At 31.3% G+C, this 16,393-nt stretch overlaps 4 protein-coding genes and 1 long non-coding RNA gene across 11 annotated transcripts in view; 3 read left to right on the forward strand and 2 right to left on the reverse strand.

Annotated features, from left to right (window-relative positions):
• Positions 1–533: 533 nt before the first annotated feature.
• LOC145976056 (uncharacterized) lies at positions 534–5,982 on the reverse strand. Its single transcript, XM_083106968.1, has 7 exons — positions 5,280–5,982; positions 4,359–4,507; positions 3,242–3,534; positions 3,111–3,179; positions 2,091–2,189; positions 1,361–1,579; positions 534–1,287 (listed from the first exon to the last, which is right to left on the reverse strand). Exons 1-6 carry the CDS (start codon positions 5,711–5,713, stop codon positions 1,526–1,528), a joined length of 1,098 nt encoding a protein of 365 aa, XP_082963094.1. The 5' UTR covers positions 5,714–5,982; the 3' UTR covers positions 534–1,287; positions 1,361–1,525.
• LOC145976069 (uncharacterized) lies at positions 715–1,692 on the forward strand. Its single transcript, XR_014440181.1, has 3 exons — positions 715–917; positions 998–1,069; positions 1,134–1,692. It is a non-coding gene; the product is annotated as an uncharacterized LOC145976069 (long non-coding RNA).
• Positions 5,983–9,092: 3,110 nt separating the features above from the next.
• Positions 9,093–14,363, forward strand: LOC145976046 (uncharacterized). 2 transcript variants are annotated; one of them, XM_083106953.1, is made up of 5 exons: positions 9,093–9,358; positions 10,398–10,615; positions 11,394–11,676; positions 11,880–12,063; positions 12,166–14,361. In XM_083106953.1, exons 1-5 carry the CDS (start codon positions 9,129–9,131, stop codon positions 13,747–13,749), a joined length of 2,499 nt encoding a protein of 832 aa, XP_082963079.1. In that variant the 5' UTR covers positions 9,093–9,128; the 3' UTR covers positions 13,750–14,361. The 2 variants fall into 2 exon arrangements, with proteins under 2 accessions (XP_082963079.1, XP_082963080.1); XM_083106954.1 differs by lacking the exon at positions 9,093–9,358 and having other exon boundaries at positions 10,487–10,615; positions 11,331–11,676; positions 12,166–14,363.
• A 701-nt stretch (positions 14,364–15,064) lies between these two features.
• Positions 15,065–16,170, reverse strand: Atpsyndelta (ATP synthase, delta subunit). The gene is made up of 4 exons (XM_083106981.1): positions 16,053–16,170; positions 15,717–15,842; positions 15,420–15,617; positions 15,065–15,354 (listed from the first exon to the last, which is right to left on the reverse strand). The coding sequence occupies exons 2-4, from the start codon at positions 15,831–15,833 to the stop codon at positions 15,187–15,189; spliced, it is 483 nt and encodes a 160-aa protein (XP_082963107.1). The 5' UTR covers positions 15,834–15,842; positions 16,053–16,170; the 3' UTR covers positions 15,065–15,186.
• LOC145976060 (uncharacterized) overlaps positions 15,685–16,393 on the forward strand; it is a 48,283-nt gene continuing 47,574 nt past the window's right edge. For 2 of the 6 annotated variants that reach the window (XR_014440167.1, XR_014440166.1), the window contains exon 1: positions 15,692–16,340. Coding sequence is in view for 3 of the 6 variants with exons in the window: in XM_083106980.1 (XP_082963106.1) it covers positions 16,263–16,340 (78 nt within the window). In the remaining 3 variants the exon portion in view is untranslated. Of the gene's footprint in view, positions 16,341–16,393 lie in introns of all 6 variants that reach the window. The other 4 variants (XR_014440165.1, XM_083106979.1, XM_083106980.1 and 1 more) reach the window with 3 other exon arrangements.

Raw genomic sequence — 16,393 nt, forward strand, 5'->3', positions numbered from 1 at the left:
ACTCACAGGAAAAATTCACGTTTCGTTCGTAATAATTTTATTTTTAGAAAATTTATGAATATAAATTTCTAATTTCTCGATTTAAATTTCGAAATATGATGTAATACACTTTTTTTAATGTAATTTATATTTAGTTTGCAATTTTTTTAACACAAAGAAACGAAATTAAATGATTGAATTATTCTTCGAATTATTAGATTCAAAAGCTTTAGAGTAAAAGCTTTTTTATATCTGTCAGATAAAGTTGAAAATAAAGTTATAGCAAAATCGAAGTAAAATTGTTACTAACTTCAATATATTTTTCTCATCCAAAAAAGATTTTTCGATTCGAATTTCGAATTTTATTTCATATGGAAACTTGATAAATGACTGATAAATCTTGTGCACCAACATAACGAATGTCAGTTCAATTAAAATATAGAAAATAAAGATTTTACAAATGCTATATAAAATAATAAGTACGTAATAAGCGCAATAAATATAAATAGCGAAACTTGTTCTGTTTACTTTCAATTTAAATATTAGCATTATTTCATAATTTATTTTATGATGTAAACTATTTTTGGAGTGCTTTAATCTTTCCAAATAAAATCTAAATTAAATTTTATTTGTTAACAAATTATGCACCGAAAAATTGCGAAAATAATATCGTAATATCAAATGAATGACAATCTGAAATTTTCCATCAGGCTTTGCCCGTTCAATGGTTATATTTTCCAACTGTCAGCGAGGTTCAGCACTAAGAACGTACGATCCTTCCTTTCCACAAATAAATTCAACGTTCTCTTCAATCTTTCCTACTCTAAGCCATTGAAAGCGTCAACTCGCAGGAAGCGAAAATGGATTCCGAAGTCTTTGCAATTTTCATTGTACCAAATACGCTTTTTTGAGTATTACATCGCCAGAGTATTCACCAGGTTTCTTCGAGTTTTTGCAGTTTATAAGAGTTCTCCAAGTAAAAAAATCATCCGTTATATATAATCGCGGTAATCCACAGATTCTTCGAGTTGCCGAGTGTTTTTCGCGATGCGAACGTAGGAAGCCCCCGCGATTACCGCCGTTGTTCCAAGTAAATTACTAACCATTACCACCGTATTGTACACAACAGAGAAACGATATTGACGCTTTTTCAGCATCCACTGCCGGCCGATCGATGAACGAAACGACATGTCGCGCGCTTGCGACTCGTGTTGCCGTTGTGACAATGTGCTCTCAATGCAAAAGGGCCGCGGCCAAATTTCAAGTATATTCTGTTACAGGCAAACACTCTCCCCTTCACAAAGTTGCCTATGCATTTAATATCAAAGATTAATCGAAACGTGACAGAGATGTTACACATCGATTCAATATATCTCTTTACCTTTTACGTAAAGACGAGGCTCCGCATCCTTCCTTTCAACGTGTTATTCATCGTTGATCCATTAAAGCCGTGAGAAGAGATGAGGCTGGAATTAGTGGTCGAACGATAAATCGATCGATCGATCGATTGATCGCACAAACATAACGTTGTATCCTGGAGATTATGCTAGATATTAGCGCTATGAAGAATCACCAGATATGTAGTTATACCAGAGGCTATCTGCGAAAGTAACGGATCAAAGTTGGAAACACGCATTCCGAACAATGTTATGCAAACGATTTTATGCAGCGACGGATTAAAGTATTAAATAGGCTCCCAAGCGCAAACCATGATTTGTGGCTTATTAAAAGTTTAAACTCAAGAAAATTCCAAATAGGAATTCAATATAATTTTTAATCGATAAAACTTGAAGTAACAATGTTGTTTTTTATTACAATAAAGATGATCAAAGGAGTTCAAAAAATATAATTCTGAATCTAAATAATTACTTTGAGATCAATCAAACGTCGAGATAAAGAGCGTTGTTTTCTTACAACAAAACTATTTAAGTGAATAATCAATTTTGCGTTTCAAAGCGATGCAGCGTTTCTCTTTTCAAGCTTGAAATAGTAGAGATTATTTTCAAAGCAGCAACATTCGCGTACGATTATTCTATTTCCTATCATGCCATGCAAATACTTTCGATATTTAAACAGGAAGATTGATTCATGCTATTCTTTTCGAGACTTACCGAGAGTAGCAATGGAAGATCGATGCGTATAATTCCGAAGAAGGCATAGTAGTGCACTTGTTGTAGTTGAAAATACGTCACAGCTTCCACATTGCAGTCCTACAATCATTTAATATGTAATATTATTTGTATATTTATTAATATCTGATAGAGAAGGTTGGCGAAGTTGGGGAAGTTTTGAGAAATAAATTGAGCAAAATTTTTATTATTATTTATTTTATTCTAAAAATTTTCACTTTAAATTAATAATCATTCAAGATCCTATTTCTGATGTAATAATTAAAAATATTTTTATCGAATATTTAAATGATTAATAAAGGACCTTAGTAAGATTAATAATAGAAGACCTTCTTTGCCACTTCTCCTGAAGTAAGAACAGAAAAAATAGGGAGAGTTGCGAGAAGTGAGCTTGATGCAAATAGCTTTTAAGCGGAAGTGAAACTTTATTACGTGTAATACGATAGAGATAACGACACAATAATATTACTGCAAGAGCTTGCAGTTAATTATGCACCTTGGTATATTTATCGGTATAATTATCGATTAGGTGCTCTTTAAGAAACTAATTATTAGGATCGCAATTGCATAAAAATAATTGTTTTTGGTATAAAAGATTTGATGTAATAAATTTATTGATTTTCACTAACTATGTAATCTAATAATTAAGCTTTTAATTGAGAAAAAATGTTTGCCTTTCCATAACTCAATTAATTAATTAAAATTTTAATTAAATCTAAACTAATGTTATATTTAATTACTACTTTTCTAATTATTATATATATATATATATATATATATATATATATATATGTATATATGTGTGTATATATAATTAAAAGATATTTATATTTATATATATATATATATATATATATATATATATATATATATATATATAATTAAAAAAGATATTTTTTAGAAGATTGAGCTTATCTTAGAATTGGCGTAGAATAAATCGGCACACACACACACACACACACACACACACACACACACACACACACACACACACATATTTACCTGCATAAAATTTCGCTTCGCAAGAACAGTCGATGACGGAGCGAAGGCAATCTTGCCGACGCGATTTGCCTTTGGAAAAGAACGAGATTAGTCAATGGTGAGAAATCTTCCTCAAACATGGATCGACATACCTGATTCGCGGTCGCGTGACAAATGATGCTGATGATCAATAAATTTGTTACGCAAGCGGATACCAGCATTATTTCCCTTATTATCAGTAACGGATGCGAAGTCGCACCACCGTCGTTGATCGTATAAATGCGCGTTAGGGTATTGAAGGACATGCTGGAGATCCACAGCAAAAGCTGCACCGCGTATACGGAATTTATCATTTCGGTCCCGTTGGTGAGACACGAGTGTAACCACCATACCTCTTGCAAGCGAAACTGCCTGCTCAATCGATCCATCACCATGATTTTGCCATCTGTTTAAACATGCATTATCGCATCAACGAGATAATTATTGAAGGTACTTCTGATTAGTGTACTTAAATCACTATTCATGAGATTATTAAATATTATAATTTAGTATATGATTTGTTAAATATTAGAATTTTAAATTTATGGGGTAGAGTAGGATAGTTGTACTATTATAATTGCATTTTACACGTTTTGTTCGCATAAAAAGTGAAATGATTGGTAAACATAAAGAAATTTTTTGTTAATAAAAAGCATTTCTTTAAATGTTCATCTTGTTAATAATGTTACATTCAACGAATATACTTCCGTCATTTTATCGAAAAATCTATTTATTTGTATTTAAAACAAGTCATGAATCAACAGCATTATTTATTTGCCAGACTTTCGACCCTCGCGGCTATTCTATCTTTACTGGACAAGTCGTGAGAAAGCAGGCGTGTCGACACACTCAGGCAGCGAATGTCGATAGACAAATGTTCGCAAAAGGGGAAAATAAAAAAAAGCAAGTGGGAGCAAAATAATTGAAAAGTTTAAATTGACAAAAGACTGCAATGTTGTCAAATTTTTCAGATGACAGTTACGATTGAGATTTAAAAAAACCCACATGCTTCAAACAGCAATTTCATTTTATATTTCTATGTGATTTATGTACGAATGGCAACATCATATGACAAAAATCTTTGAAAATCTTTGCTCCAATCAAAACTGTAGTAACACAAACGTAGTAACTGTAGTTGACACAAACGACCGTTTATCAGTAAATCAGTTATTGGTCCACTAATCGCTGCAAAGGATATGAGAGACACATCGTTCTCGACAATTAACCCACCTTCAGGTAGTAGTAATATTTCACAGAGACGGTGAAATCTCTCGTACAGCAGGGATGACAGACTGGCAAACGTTATCAGTTGCATCGACATTGTCGCATTAACGACGGCGTAAGTTAGACCATTGAATACAGAATATCTGGGCTCGACTCTACGGATGATGAAATTGTGAATGACGGCATTGTTACACGATGAAGATCATTAAAGTACGAAGTAGGCTTAAGTCTGCGAAATAAAGAAATGTCGATATGATACTGATTCTTCTTAATTTCCTTTCAGCTTTAATTCTTTGCTTATCATCAATTTTTGCATTTCGTAAATATGTTAATAAACATAGTGATAACAAATCGATAATTAGATAATTTTTCTTCCATAATACACGTGTACATCAGTATTATGCTTCATAAAAAATTTTACGATATATATAAATTAATAAATTTTACGATATAAATTTATATAATAAAATATCTACTGTTGTACAAAGAAAATATGAAATATGGATTTTTCTTTCACACATCGAAAGAATGTAAAAAATCATTAAATTTTTAATATTTGCTTTAAAATTCGTGTATTAAAAATTTCAAAATTTATATAATTATTTATATATTATAATTAAAACTTACATAATCATACAAACATGTTCAGTAAATAAAAGAAAAGGATATTATTTCAGAGACTGTGGGAGTAAAAATCTATGAACTTGAGAAAAATTTTAAAAATGTTTTGTGAGTAGTAATATCCTATTCATAGTCAGACATGTGAATATCATACTCATTGTCCTTTGAAAGAATATTAATTGAAGTCAACAATATTAATTAAATTCCCTCTTACGTACACAAAAAAATTTAATTAATATAATAATAGTATTATTATTATCGTCCTTTTCTTCGCTAGCAGATTAGGTGGAAATAATTAATACTCACTGAAATGTTATGTATCCGACTACCGACCAAAACGATAAAATCACGAAGGACAAAACCCAACAGACGTAACGTATTCGGCAAGAGCGTTTACCCTCCTTGCATTTTGTCGCTCGATCGAAGATGCGTAATTGCGAGAGTGCAGCTCGTATTTTCCAGTTATACCACAAAGTCATCGCAATGTCGATCAAGACGCAAGCGTAAGAGAGTATCGTTCTGAGGACGGTGAGCATCAAAAGCCTCGGCTCCAACACATCGTCCATCCAAAGCATATAAAAATTCATTATACAGAAACTAGTGTACATCAACGCGAACAGGGCCGAGTAAACGACACTGTATTTCATCATCACGATATCATCCTCGCTGATGACGTACAATCCGCATCCGAACAATCTCGCGGTATGCAAAAGCGGTCGTACATCACTTAGAGACACCATCGTATCGATCCTGACGGGCGAAATAAAAAATAGGAAACACTTTTCTTTTTCTTTTCTTTGAAAAAAATATCGCGAGTCTCGCAAAACACACGACACGATTCCCGTCGGTATTTTTATTTAAATGCTTCTTAATACGGCGCGTCCTTATTCCGTTTTTAATGAGATTCTTGAGATACGCGTGGGAGAAACGCGAGGCTACAAAGCCGACTCGGAGAAATCATGTCGACGTGATGACAAGGACTTCGCATACATCAATGTGTAAAAAAGGCATTTAATGCATTTTTATATAATGTTCTACAAAGAACAACAAGATAAAAATATACGAATAAAAATATTTGAAAGAGATGTAATTTTTGACCTTTTTTGAAAATGTAAAAGTTTTGAACATCTTGTGGTTTCTATAATTTGCGTTTATGAAAAATTGCGCGCATAAAATTCAAGATAAAAATAAAATTAATGGAGCTGATGCATCGAGTTTTAAAAATAAGAATTAAAAACATACCAAGTGTATCTCATATTCCTATCAATACTCACGACAATACACAAACAAGCTAAATGTTTCACCGAGATCGGACCTTTTCATACTGATAACACTCGTGTCATTTCCGAGCGAAAGTGACCGATCCTAAATTATAGTATCTCGATATTAATTTCAATTCGAACGACGCTAGATCGTCAGATAGAGTGAATATAAATTGCTAAAAATTACTACTTAGAGAACATTATAACTCTTAAAACTATACCAAAACTAGCCTGAGTGACGGTGTCCGCCCTGAAGCGGCCGTATATACTACTGTCGGTCTGTAAACTAAGTTTTTCTACTTAGCCGCTTTAACTGCGATGTCGGTAAAATAAATGGGAAATATGTCTGACACATATGTATGCGTACATATGTATGTGTGTTTACGAGATCTTTCCGGTGTGCTTCACATTTCATGATATTAGTCTGCTACCGATAGAGTGTAAATATTAATGTTACAAGCGAGCAATTAACGCACGACTGTATCCTGCTCAAAAATTTGACAGCATGACAGACTAACGCTCCGACTGTCACTGTTAATTATTTTCTGACATCACGATGACGAGTCTTCAGATAACTACTGTCTATCCACTAGAAGAAAAATAAAACTAATCGATGCAATCATAAAGAGCACGTACATATCGCGACATTTATAATCGTGATTATATGTTAAATGCTCCCCGAGATTATCGAGACATGGAATAGGACAGGAAATATTGCATCTATAATATTTTCATATTCGCTTTGGAGAGAGATGAAAAGATACGCAAGGATAATAATAGAATACCGATATCTTGCATTTTAAATAAAGCATAATCAGATATTGTCATCTGTAGTCTGCAAAAGGGTATGGAATTAAAGAGAAATCAGTTTTTAAAAGGAAATAAAAGGGGAATATATAAATATTTAATCTTTCATTCTCTTCTATATATCACATGAGAATTGTGTGCGAAACAAGCTTCGATCATCGATAAGATGGCTCGGCACATTGTAATCCGACAGAAAAAGTTTTTTATATGTAAAGTTTTTTATATGCACACACACTACATTATAATTTAATATCAAGGCGAGCAAAACAAAAGCTCAATAGGCTACGATGACATCGTTCAAGTAGAAATGTCAGTTAGTTTTTCCGTTTGTGATATGTAGCACAGATAAACATTTATTGTTAGATATGAAGAACGAAATGAGAAAAGCGTACTGTAGATCATTAATGACCTGATAACTAATGAAAATATTTATTTTGCATGTAACATGCAATAGCTCTGAAATATACAGATCCCAGAATGTAAAGAACGAAAGGATTATACAGACAAGAATATGTAACGACACATTACGTTATCGTTTTTTGCAAAAAAAAAAACATTTTTATCTCGTTTATTAATGATTGGCAAAGTAGGTCTTTTAAAGCAAACTAATATAATCTTACATTATAATTTACACACAGACATTTAAACACTGAAGATAATAATAAATAAATCTATATATTAACTTTAAACAATCTCATTTTTTATCTCCATGCTATAACAATTCGTTCAAACATATGTAACCAGTATTATGCAAAAAATGTGAGCTCGCTCGTTAAGTAAAGTAAACCCATATCATAAGTTTTTATTAGTGATGTAAGTATTCAGTAAAAATTCTAAAATTATTACATTGTTTAATATTATAAAAAAAGAGATAATCGTTAAATTTTTTAATTATTATTATTGAGAGATGATAAAAAAATAACAAAATAAATGTATCTTAAATTATATTTTTTTTTGAGATATAATATTCATAAAAATTGAAAAATTTTCTTTCAGAATTTTAAGATTTAAGAGATAGAGAGAAGGAAAGAATATGGAAAAATTAATGTTCAACAAACAGAATTTCATTAAGATTAATAGGAATATAACATGATAACTAGAGAATTTCTTGATATACATTTGAGATTATTAAGGAAATACTATATAATCGAAACATCGTAGGATTAAGTTGGACAAGATCATGACGAGTATATATGCTACTTTGGCTAAAGTATAAATCAGTAATGTGTTTGATGCGTGTGCAATATCACGACCCGATTAATAATGATTAATAATGATTATACTTACACACGCACACGAATTGGTATTTATAGTACCATAAGTCTCGTAAATAACATAAAAAACGGGCACTTTCGTGAAACTTTCGATAAATTTTAATCTTATTTTCATTGAACGGATGAATAAAGTTTCTTTGGGCGATAAAACAGATTCGTAAAAAATGATAATCAATATGTACGTAAAATACCTGCGAAATGTTTTAACAAATTCCTGAGGTGATCCAGACCCAAACTTTCTTCAGTGAAAATTCGAGACGAATCATAAGCCCGGATCAAATGCTCTGGCGATTGATTAACTTTGTGGCTTCAACTTCTTATCAAGAAAGTTCTGTGAATGAAACATTTATCATTTTAACTAAGTAATAATTATAATTAATTATAGATAGACAGTAACTAATTAATCATTAACTATAAATCATTCAACTACTTTGTGTGATTTTATTTCTGTTCGAAAGTATTATCGCTCTTCTAAAAGCATTATTGCTCTTTCATAATCGATATTTTTCTGATAATTAACAATTAAATATCAAGAATTACGACGAGATTTCTGCTTACCTGATTATAAAAGATAAAGCTGGAGCTGCAGACAGTTGTTGATCCTTCCTCTGAGAATTTAAAGAACGAAAGTGAAGTTAGGCGCTCAAAAATAAAATTACCCCGACATCTGTATCCGACTTACATGCACTAATTGTGCAATATTTGCGTCGATAATGATCGTCTGGCGACCTGTCTTATCAATCGCAGATTATATCGGAGCGTCGACAGAGAGGCCGTCGCGCGATTTGTTTGTCGCGCAGCCCCAAGAAAGTATGGCGATGTGGGAAAGCGACAAGTTTCAAGAGGACGAGGATGCCGACGGTATCGGGGACAGTTTGGACAGGCTCCTCGGGACGCATGATCTGCAAGACTGCCTGGACAACACCCTGGACCTGACGGGTTTCGAGGTCTACGAGCAGAGTACGGTGTTCGATGAAAAGTACTCTGACGACGAAGCTGCTATCAACGAGAGGCCGATACCCGCCGATGACAACACGACCGGGTAAGTTCTTCCCGATTTCGAAAATCCCTTCGGCAATCTCGATCTAGCGTTCTCGTTTTCCGATTGTTTCGCTAGTACTGACGTTATTTTCGCGGTTGGATCCGTTAATCTCGAATCGGGTACCGTCGATACTTCGCGCTCGGGTGATAGTCGGTACATTTCTCGTCCCCCTCCTTATAAGGCTATAACGAGTTTTGAAACAAGAGCCTTAATTCATTAATCTGAGAAAAATGGGCGTTCGAATGATACGCGAACGTGCGTCGACGTTTACGTCTCGCCGATGTATTCTCTCGTATATAAGTTTCTCAAGATTTTCATAATTTTATTTCTGTGTAACAAAATTTCAAAATAAAGCTATATCACATGTAGTATATGTATATGTATATATATACACATATATATATACATACTATGTTTTTTATTGTACATTAAAATATAAATATACATATGGTATTTTTTTTCTTTTATTTCTCTTTTATTAATAATTTATATTCATGAAATGTACAATGAATTATGAGTTGTAATTGTGTGATTTATTATTATTATTATTATTATTATTAAAAAATATTGTTTTTATATGTTATAATATTATCTAATATTAGTTGCAATATGATGATTTTGCATTTTCTTATTGGATGAAAACAGAAGCATCTGTTTGTTATAAATTTATTTTTAGTGATATCCACATATAGCAAATGTGTATTATTCATACCTACTATTATATACATAATCTAACTACTATATACATAATCTAGCAAAATCTAGTAATAAAATTGGCATGCTTGTGTTTATATATTACATATTTTTCATGTATGAGAAATTGAAAAGTTTCCGAAATAATAAAGCAAATGTAAAATACCAGTTTAATCGCACAATTAAACAAGAAATATTGTTTAAATAATACTTTAAATTGTGAAATATATGGAAGAAAATATAATTTAAGACAGAAAATAAAATCTAATTTATATCATTTTTTTAACAATTAAAGAGAAGTAAATATCAAACATATGTATCTACATATATATATATGTATATATAGGCATATTCAACATATAATCATTCAAAAGGATGAAATTCATCAAGAGCAAGATATATTACTTGAAGATCATGCAACTCCTCATGAAACTGTCGCAATTGAAAATATTGACCCGGATACTAATCAGAAGCACACCAATCGTCATAATTGCCAATACGAAGGCTGTAGCAGAACATACAGTACCATTGGAAATTTGCGTACCCATCAGAAAACACATAAAGGTAAGATTTTAAAATATAATTTTTTCTATCAAAAAATAATTATATGTAGTTTCGTGTTTTTTTAATAATAGGTGTGATAAAAAATCAGAGTATAAAACTTTCATAATAAAGTAAAATGTTCTTAACATATATGATTTACTATATATGATTTACTAAGAAAAAATGAAATTTAATAAAAATGATAATATATATATAATAAAATAAATAATATATTAATATATAAATATAATATATAATTAACTTATAAATATAATATATAATAACATGCCATTTTTTAAAATACAATTTATATTATATTTAATATTTATTAATATTTATTATTTAATATTTATTAATATTTAATTTAATATTTAAATTAATATTTTCAAAATCTTTTATTTTAATTAATATGTTTATTTTGAAAGAATTTTCATTATTTCATAATTTTTATTGACTGCCTCACCTATATTTGTTTCCGTAATCCATATTTGTTTTTATATCATTAAGAAAATCATGCTTTGCATGTGATGCTTGTTTAATACACAATTTTTTATGTCATACTAACATGTGCTCTTGTTTTTGCATATTCATTGGATGAAAGGATCCAGGTAAGTGTAAAATTCATATTACCATGTGTTGATGCTAGCAATAAAATCACATTTATAATTTTTGCGGCGATATTATTAAGTCATCAATGCTGGTATAAAGGGAACGCTTCGACCTGCATGGCTTTCAGATACTGCAAGAGATAGGTAGCCCTGCAATCTTTTTATGTGGAGGGAATTCTCAAAACTTTCAGGCGAGTATCGATTTAAATGTGCAGAGCCGAATTGCGGCAAGGCCTTTCTCACATCCTACAGCCTAAAGATCCACATTAGGGTACACACAAAAGTAAAACCGTTCGAATGCAATCACAAAGGCTGCGAGAAAGCATTCAATACCCTTTACAGACTGAGAGCTCACCAAAGACTTCATAGTGGCAATACATTCAACTGCGAAGAGACTGGATGCGTTAAATTCTTCACTACTTTAAGCGATCTCAAGAAACATATACGTACTCATACTCAAGAAAGACCATACAAGTATGTTTTCCTTAATACTTCCTCTATAATATTGAAAAAGAGGATATTACAATTATTATCTTATAAACACATTAAATAGAATGGAAAAAAAATGGATCTTATAAAACTCAACTAATTTCTTTATACAAATTATTATACATTATACACTTTGTATAGATATTATAATTATATGTGAAATTATATTATTTTATATTTATTTTAAGGTGCAGAGAAAAGGGTTGCGGAAAGGCTTTTACAGCTTCGCATCATTTAAAAACGCACAAGAGGACACATACAGGCGAACGACCGTATGTTTGTACCTTCGAAAATTGCAGACGACGTTTTACTACTCCTCACAGTTTAAAAAGCCACATAAAAACGCATAATAAAACTGTGAATAATGAAACGGTAAGAGTATTAAAATAAAAAATTAAAAATATTTTAGAAATATAATAAAAGAAATATCTTACGTTAATTAAATCAAGTTCTATTTTTTTATTTTCCTAACAGAAGCGTAGAGACAACAGGAGTGACGATGCAATTGAGAAACAAAAAAAGTTGACTCAATTGGAATTGAAACTTGTGAAAGTTAGCGCAAGTGACAACATACCGTCATACGCTGTCATACCAATATCTTCAGATCTCGCGCAAAATCATGAAAATATATCATATGTTTCTACGGAAAATGATACAGTAGGACAAGTAGTTCCCACCAATGTAACAATGGACATTATGAATCATCGCAAATTGGATGTAAGACTCGATTATATCTCTACCAAAGATGTAGAAGACTCGAATAATAGAACCACCGAAGTTGCACTTCTCGCAACGGATATGCGCGCGTTAGATAATTTTAACGAACACGCGGTTGATGCTTTTAACAATAATGAGGGTTACGAATTTAAAGTATTCAATCAAATGACTGAATCAAATATACAACATGATAATTTAACGGATATAGTTAGGCATCATCCGCAGAAGTCATCTTCGTTATCAGAAGTGTGTAGTGATAGCATAGATAAGCAGGATCAATCTATCCCGATAAACTTAGGACAAAAGATTATGCAGGATGGTTTGCAAAACACAATAGCGCATATTTCGGAAGAAACAGATTTCACAAGTGATATAAAACAGTACAAAAACGAATCCTCCACTGTTTCTGACGATATATTTGCAAATCGCTCGAATGCAGAAAGTATAGCCGACAGTAACGCGTTATATAGTGCCAATTGTATTACTAGTCATATTCCGGATATTATAAGTTCCTCGAATGAAACTCTTTTCGAGAATGGAATGGATGATGCTCTCTCGTTCATGAATGATGCGACTTTGCAAAGTGGAGACTCTCTCAATGTGGTTTCAAATCACGATCTGTGCGCAGACACTGTCATTACAAACGCGCAATCCGAAGCTATTGAACTCGCGATAGCCACTGAGGAAGAATTACCTTCATCTTGGATAGATGTTACGGCATTGGCAACTGCACCCACGTTGAAAGCACAGTCTTGGTCTGAGTTAAACGCTTTTTCCACAGCAGTTCATTCCCTGGTTGATCTAGTAGGTCCGGAGCCTTATCCATTAGAGGTAGATTCTCAATTGCTATCTATGGAAAATTTGAGAAATATTAATACAGTGAATATGGAATATACTTTAGCAAATACCGAGATTGTACAGTATCAAAAAGCTGCCGATTATGAGCACAAGAGTATAAGTAATATTAAAAACAAAAAAGATAATAAAAATGTTCTGCAAGAGATTACAGCAGATGCTGATATATGTAAATGTAACGATTGCAAATGCGATAACTTACAAAATTGCCAGAATTGCACACATAACTCTGATGAGACGGAAGTTGTGAAAAAAGATACAATAAAAATCGTAGATGACTTCGTGTCTTCCTTGCAAAGTGGATGTTCCTGCAACACCGAGTCCGGTGGTTGTGATTCTTGCTGTGTTGTAATTTGTTTAAAGACATTACAACAACTACAGAAAGTATTTAGCAATTGCTGTAAAAGTACCAATACCACAAATATGTGTTGTAGGGAAAAATTGTTACCATCCTTGCTGAAGTGTCAATTAGCCAGAAATCCATAAATCACATATTTTCTTCATTAACTAGTCACACAAGAAAATAATGCTATCTTCATGTAACCCCTTCTTTTTCCCTATAAAGATGTGATTTTACATTTGATAGCTTTAATTCGCCTTGGGTAATTTTTGCCTTTCAAATATTTTATCTAGGACAAATTGAGAATATATGACTGTACATACATATGTCTACATCATACTTATATCTATATTTAATAGAATCTTATAATTGATTCTATACATATGTTATATAATTTGTGCCAAATATTTATAGACTTTTTTACAAAAAATGTTTATAAACAAAAGTACTCTGTTGCGTTAAAAAAAATTTGTGATAATATAAATAAAGTGTCCACAACATTGAAATATTCAAATGTTATATTAAAAAAGAACTGAGATAAAACTAACGATACACATATATGAATATAAGGCAATAAATACACGATATATTATTATCTTTATACAAATTAATGATATTGATATGAACAAATAATGTTTTATAGCTTATCCCAAAATAAATAGATGTTATATTTCTTGATATATCTCAGTCACAAATATATATGCTGTTTTTTCTATGTAATATTGATTTATAACATTACTAAAGAACTTGTTAAAAACATGTACAGCATATAAATGATAATACCAAAAATTTTATATATATATATATATATATATATATATATATATATATATATACATACATACATACATACATACATACATACATACATACATATAATATTTGTATAAGAGAATTTTATTTATTTAACAATTGAATGTATGTTTCTTTAAAAAATATGTTACAGTGTTAATTCTAGGAATATTATTATTTTCTGTTGCTGTTTTATGATATTTACAAGAAAAACTTTTTGCATATCAAGGAGAACTTTATAATCTTTAGGTTAATTAAGAAGTGCCAAATACTTATGAACATCTAAAGTAAATTTATGATATTACAATAGTAATGTGGTACTAGATTTCAGATTTATATTCGTTGTTTTTATGCATTATCATAATAATAAGACTTAGATTGAAAAAAATATTTTTATCAGTTTAAAGCGTGAAAATTTTTATGGCTGTTGTAAGTACTTGCAATAAAATCATTGTACCTAAATAGCTTGTAAATGGCAGCATATTTATTGTTAATGAACAAATGCCAAAACTAACATCAATAAAGAATATTTAATAACTATTTATATCTATCTATATAACAATATTATCCTTTGTATTTCTTATATTTTTTAGTTTTAATAATAATAAATTTTCATATAACAGAATGAAAATTAGCACAGTGACCTGTTTTTAATCAAATATATACATATATGACTTAATATATTTTTATTTTTGCCACATTGTTATACAGCTATTATGATGAAGATGTGTCGAACACATGCTTTCTCCTAAAACTTTTAGTGAATGTGTATATAATATTACTTATAATATTTATTGTGCAGCTTGCACAAGAGCTTCCCCAACTTCAACCGCAATAGCTGCTTCAGCTTTGTCTTTATCTGTTGTTGCCGAGGAAAACTGTTGCTGAGCCTTAGTAAGGATATCTCTTGCTGCTGAACTATCAATATTTTCTACTGGATGAGCTTCTTCTGCTAAAATCTACAAATAGATGATGTACTACTTTAGAATCTACACTTATTATTTTGAAAATAGCTATTATATACCTGTACACTGCTGTCTTCATTTATGGTGACTGTGCCAGATGAGACAAAAACTTTCTTTGTCGAACCACCTTCTTCATATACTGTAACTACTCCAGGTTTTAACACCGCCAGTGTGGGAACATGTTTTGGTAAAATGCCAAATGCACCTGAGAAGGAAGGTACATCGACTTGACGAACCACAGCTTGATCATAAAATACCTAACGCAGAAAAAGAAAACATTAAATGTGGCGAAGTTAGTGTTAAAAAATGATTATTATAATATTTTACCATTTGCATAATTTTCTACTCCATTTTACCTGATTAGCACCAGCAAATGTAAACTTCATTTGGTCACTGGCAACTTCTGCATAGGTTCTTCTTTGGTTCTGGATGCATCTTAAGTAAGGACGTAAAGTACGAGCGAGAGTGGCCATTTCAATATGCTGAAAATGAGTAAATTTGTTTAGAAACACGTCTCTTGCACATTAAATGAAATGATATTGGCAAGATTGTTACATCACAAGTATGTATAAGATACATGTATTATTCCGTTTTTTCGATACTATAAGTGATTTGTTCGGAAAATAAGTTCGAGTTTTCTGAGCGAGGTTTTTTTACATTTTTCGTCAGCAATAAAATTATTTTATACTCACCGATATCAAATATCCGCGTTTAAAGCCCTAATATCAGATGTGTGCAAAATATGGATGCAGTCGGTGCCGATAGAACCGACCGAGAGTGACAACAGACTATAGAGCTTTGACAGAAGTGGCGCTGACGTTGCTTTGACAACATTTTTTTGTTCTTTTCAGTTGGCTACACTGACTACGTCCTGTTTTTTTTTCAAAGTTTATTCAAAGTGCATGGTGCAAAATAGTGTTAAAATGTTTAGTGCGATGAAAAAAACGGAAAAATGGCATCCGATAACTTATTTCGCCGATGTACGATATAAATTTTGAGATCTATGATGTGCTTCGTGTAATAAATCTTCTTG

Source organism: Camponotus vicinus, unplaced genomic scaffold (assembly GCF_025532165.1).
Source record: "Camponotus vicinus isolate PSW18456_S1 unplaced genomic scaffold, iyCamVici1.0 SCAF_8, whole genome shotgun sequence".
NCBI classification, from domain to species: Eukaryota; Metazoa; Arthropoda; class Insecta; order Hymenoptera; family Formicidae; genus Camponotus; species Camponotus vicinus.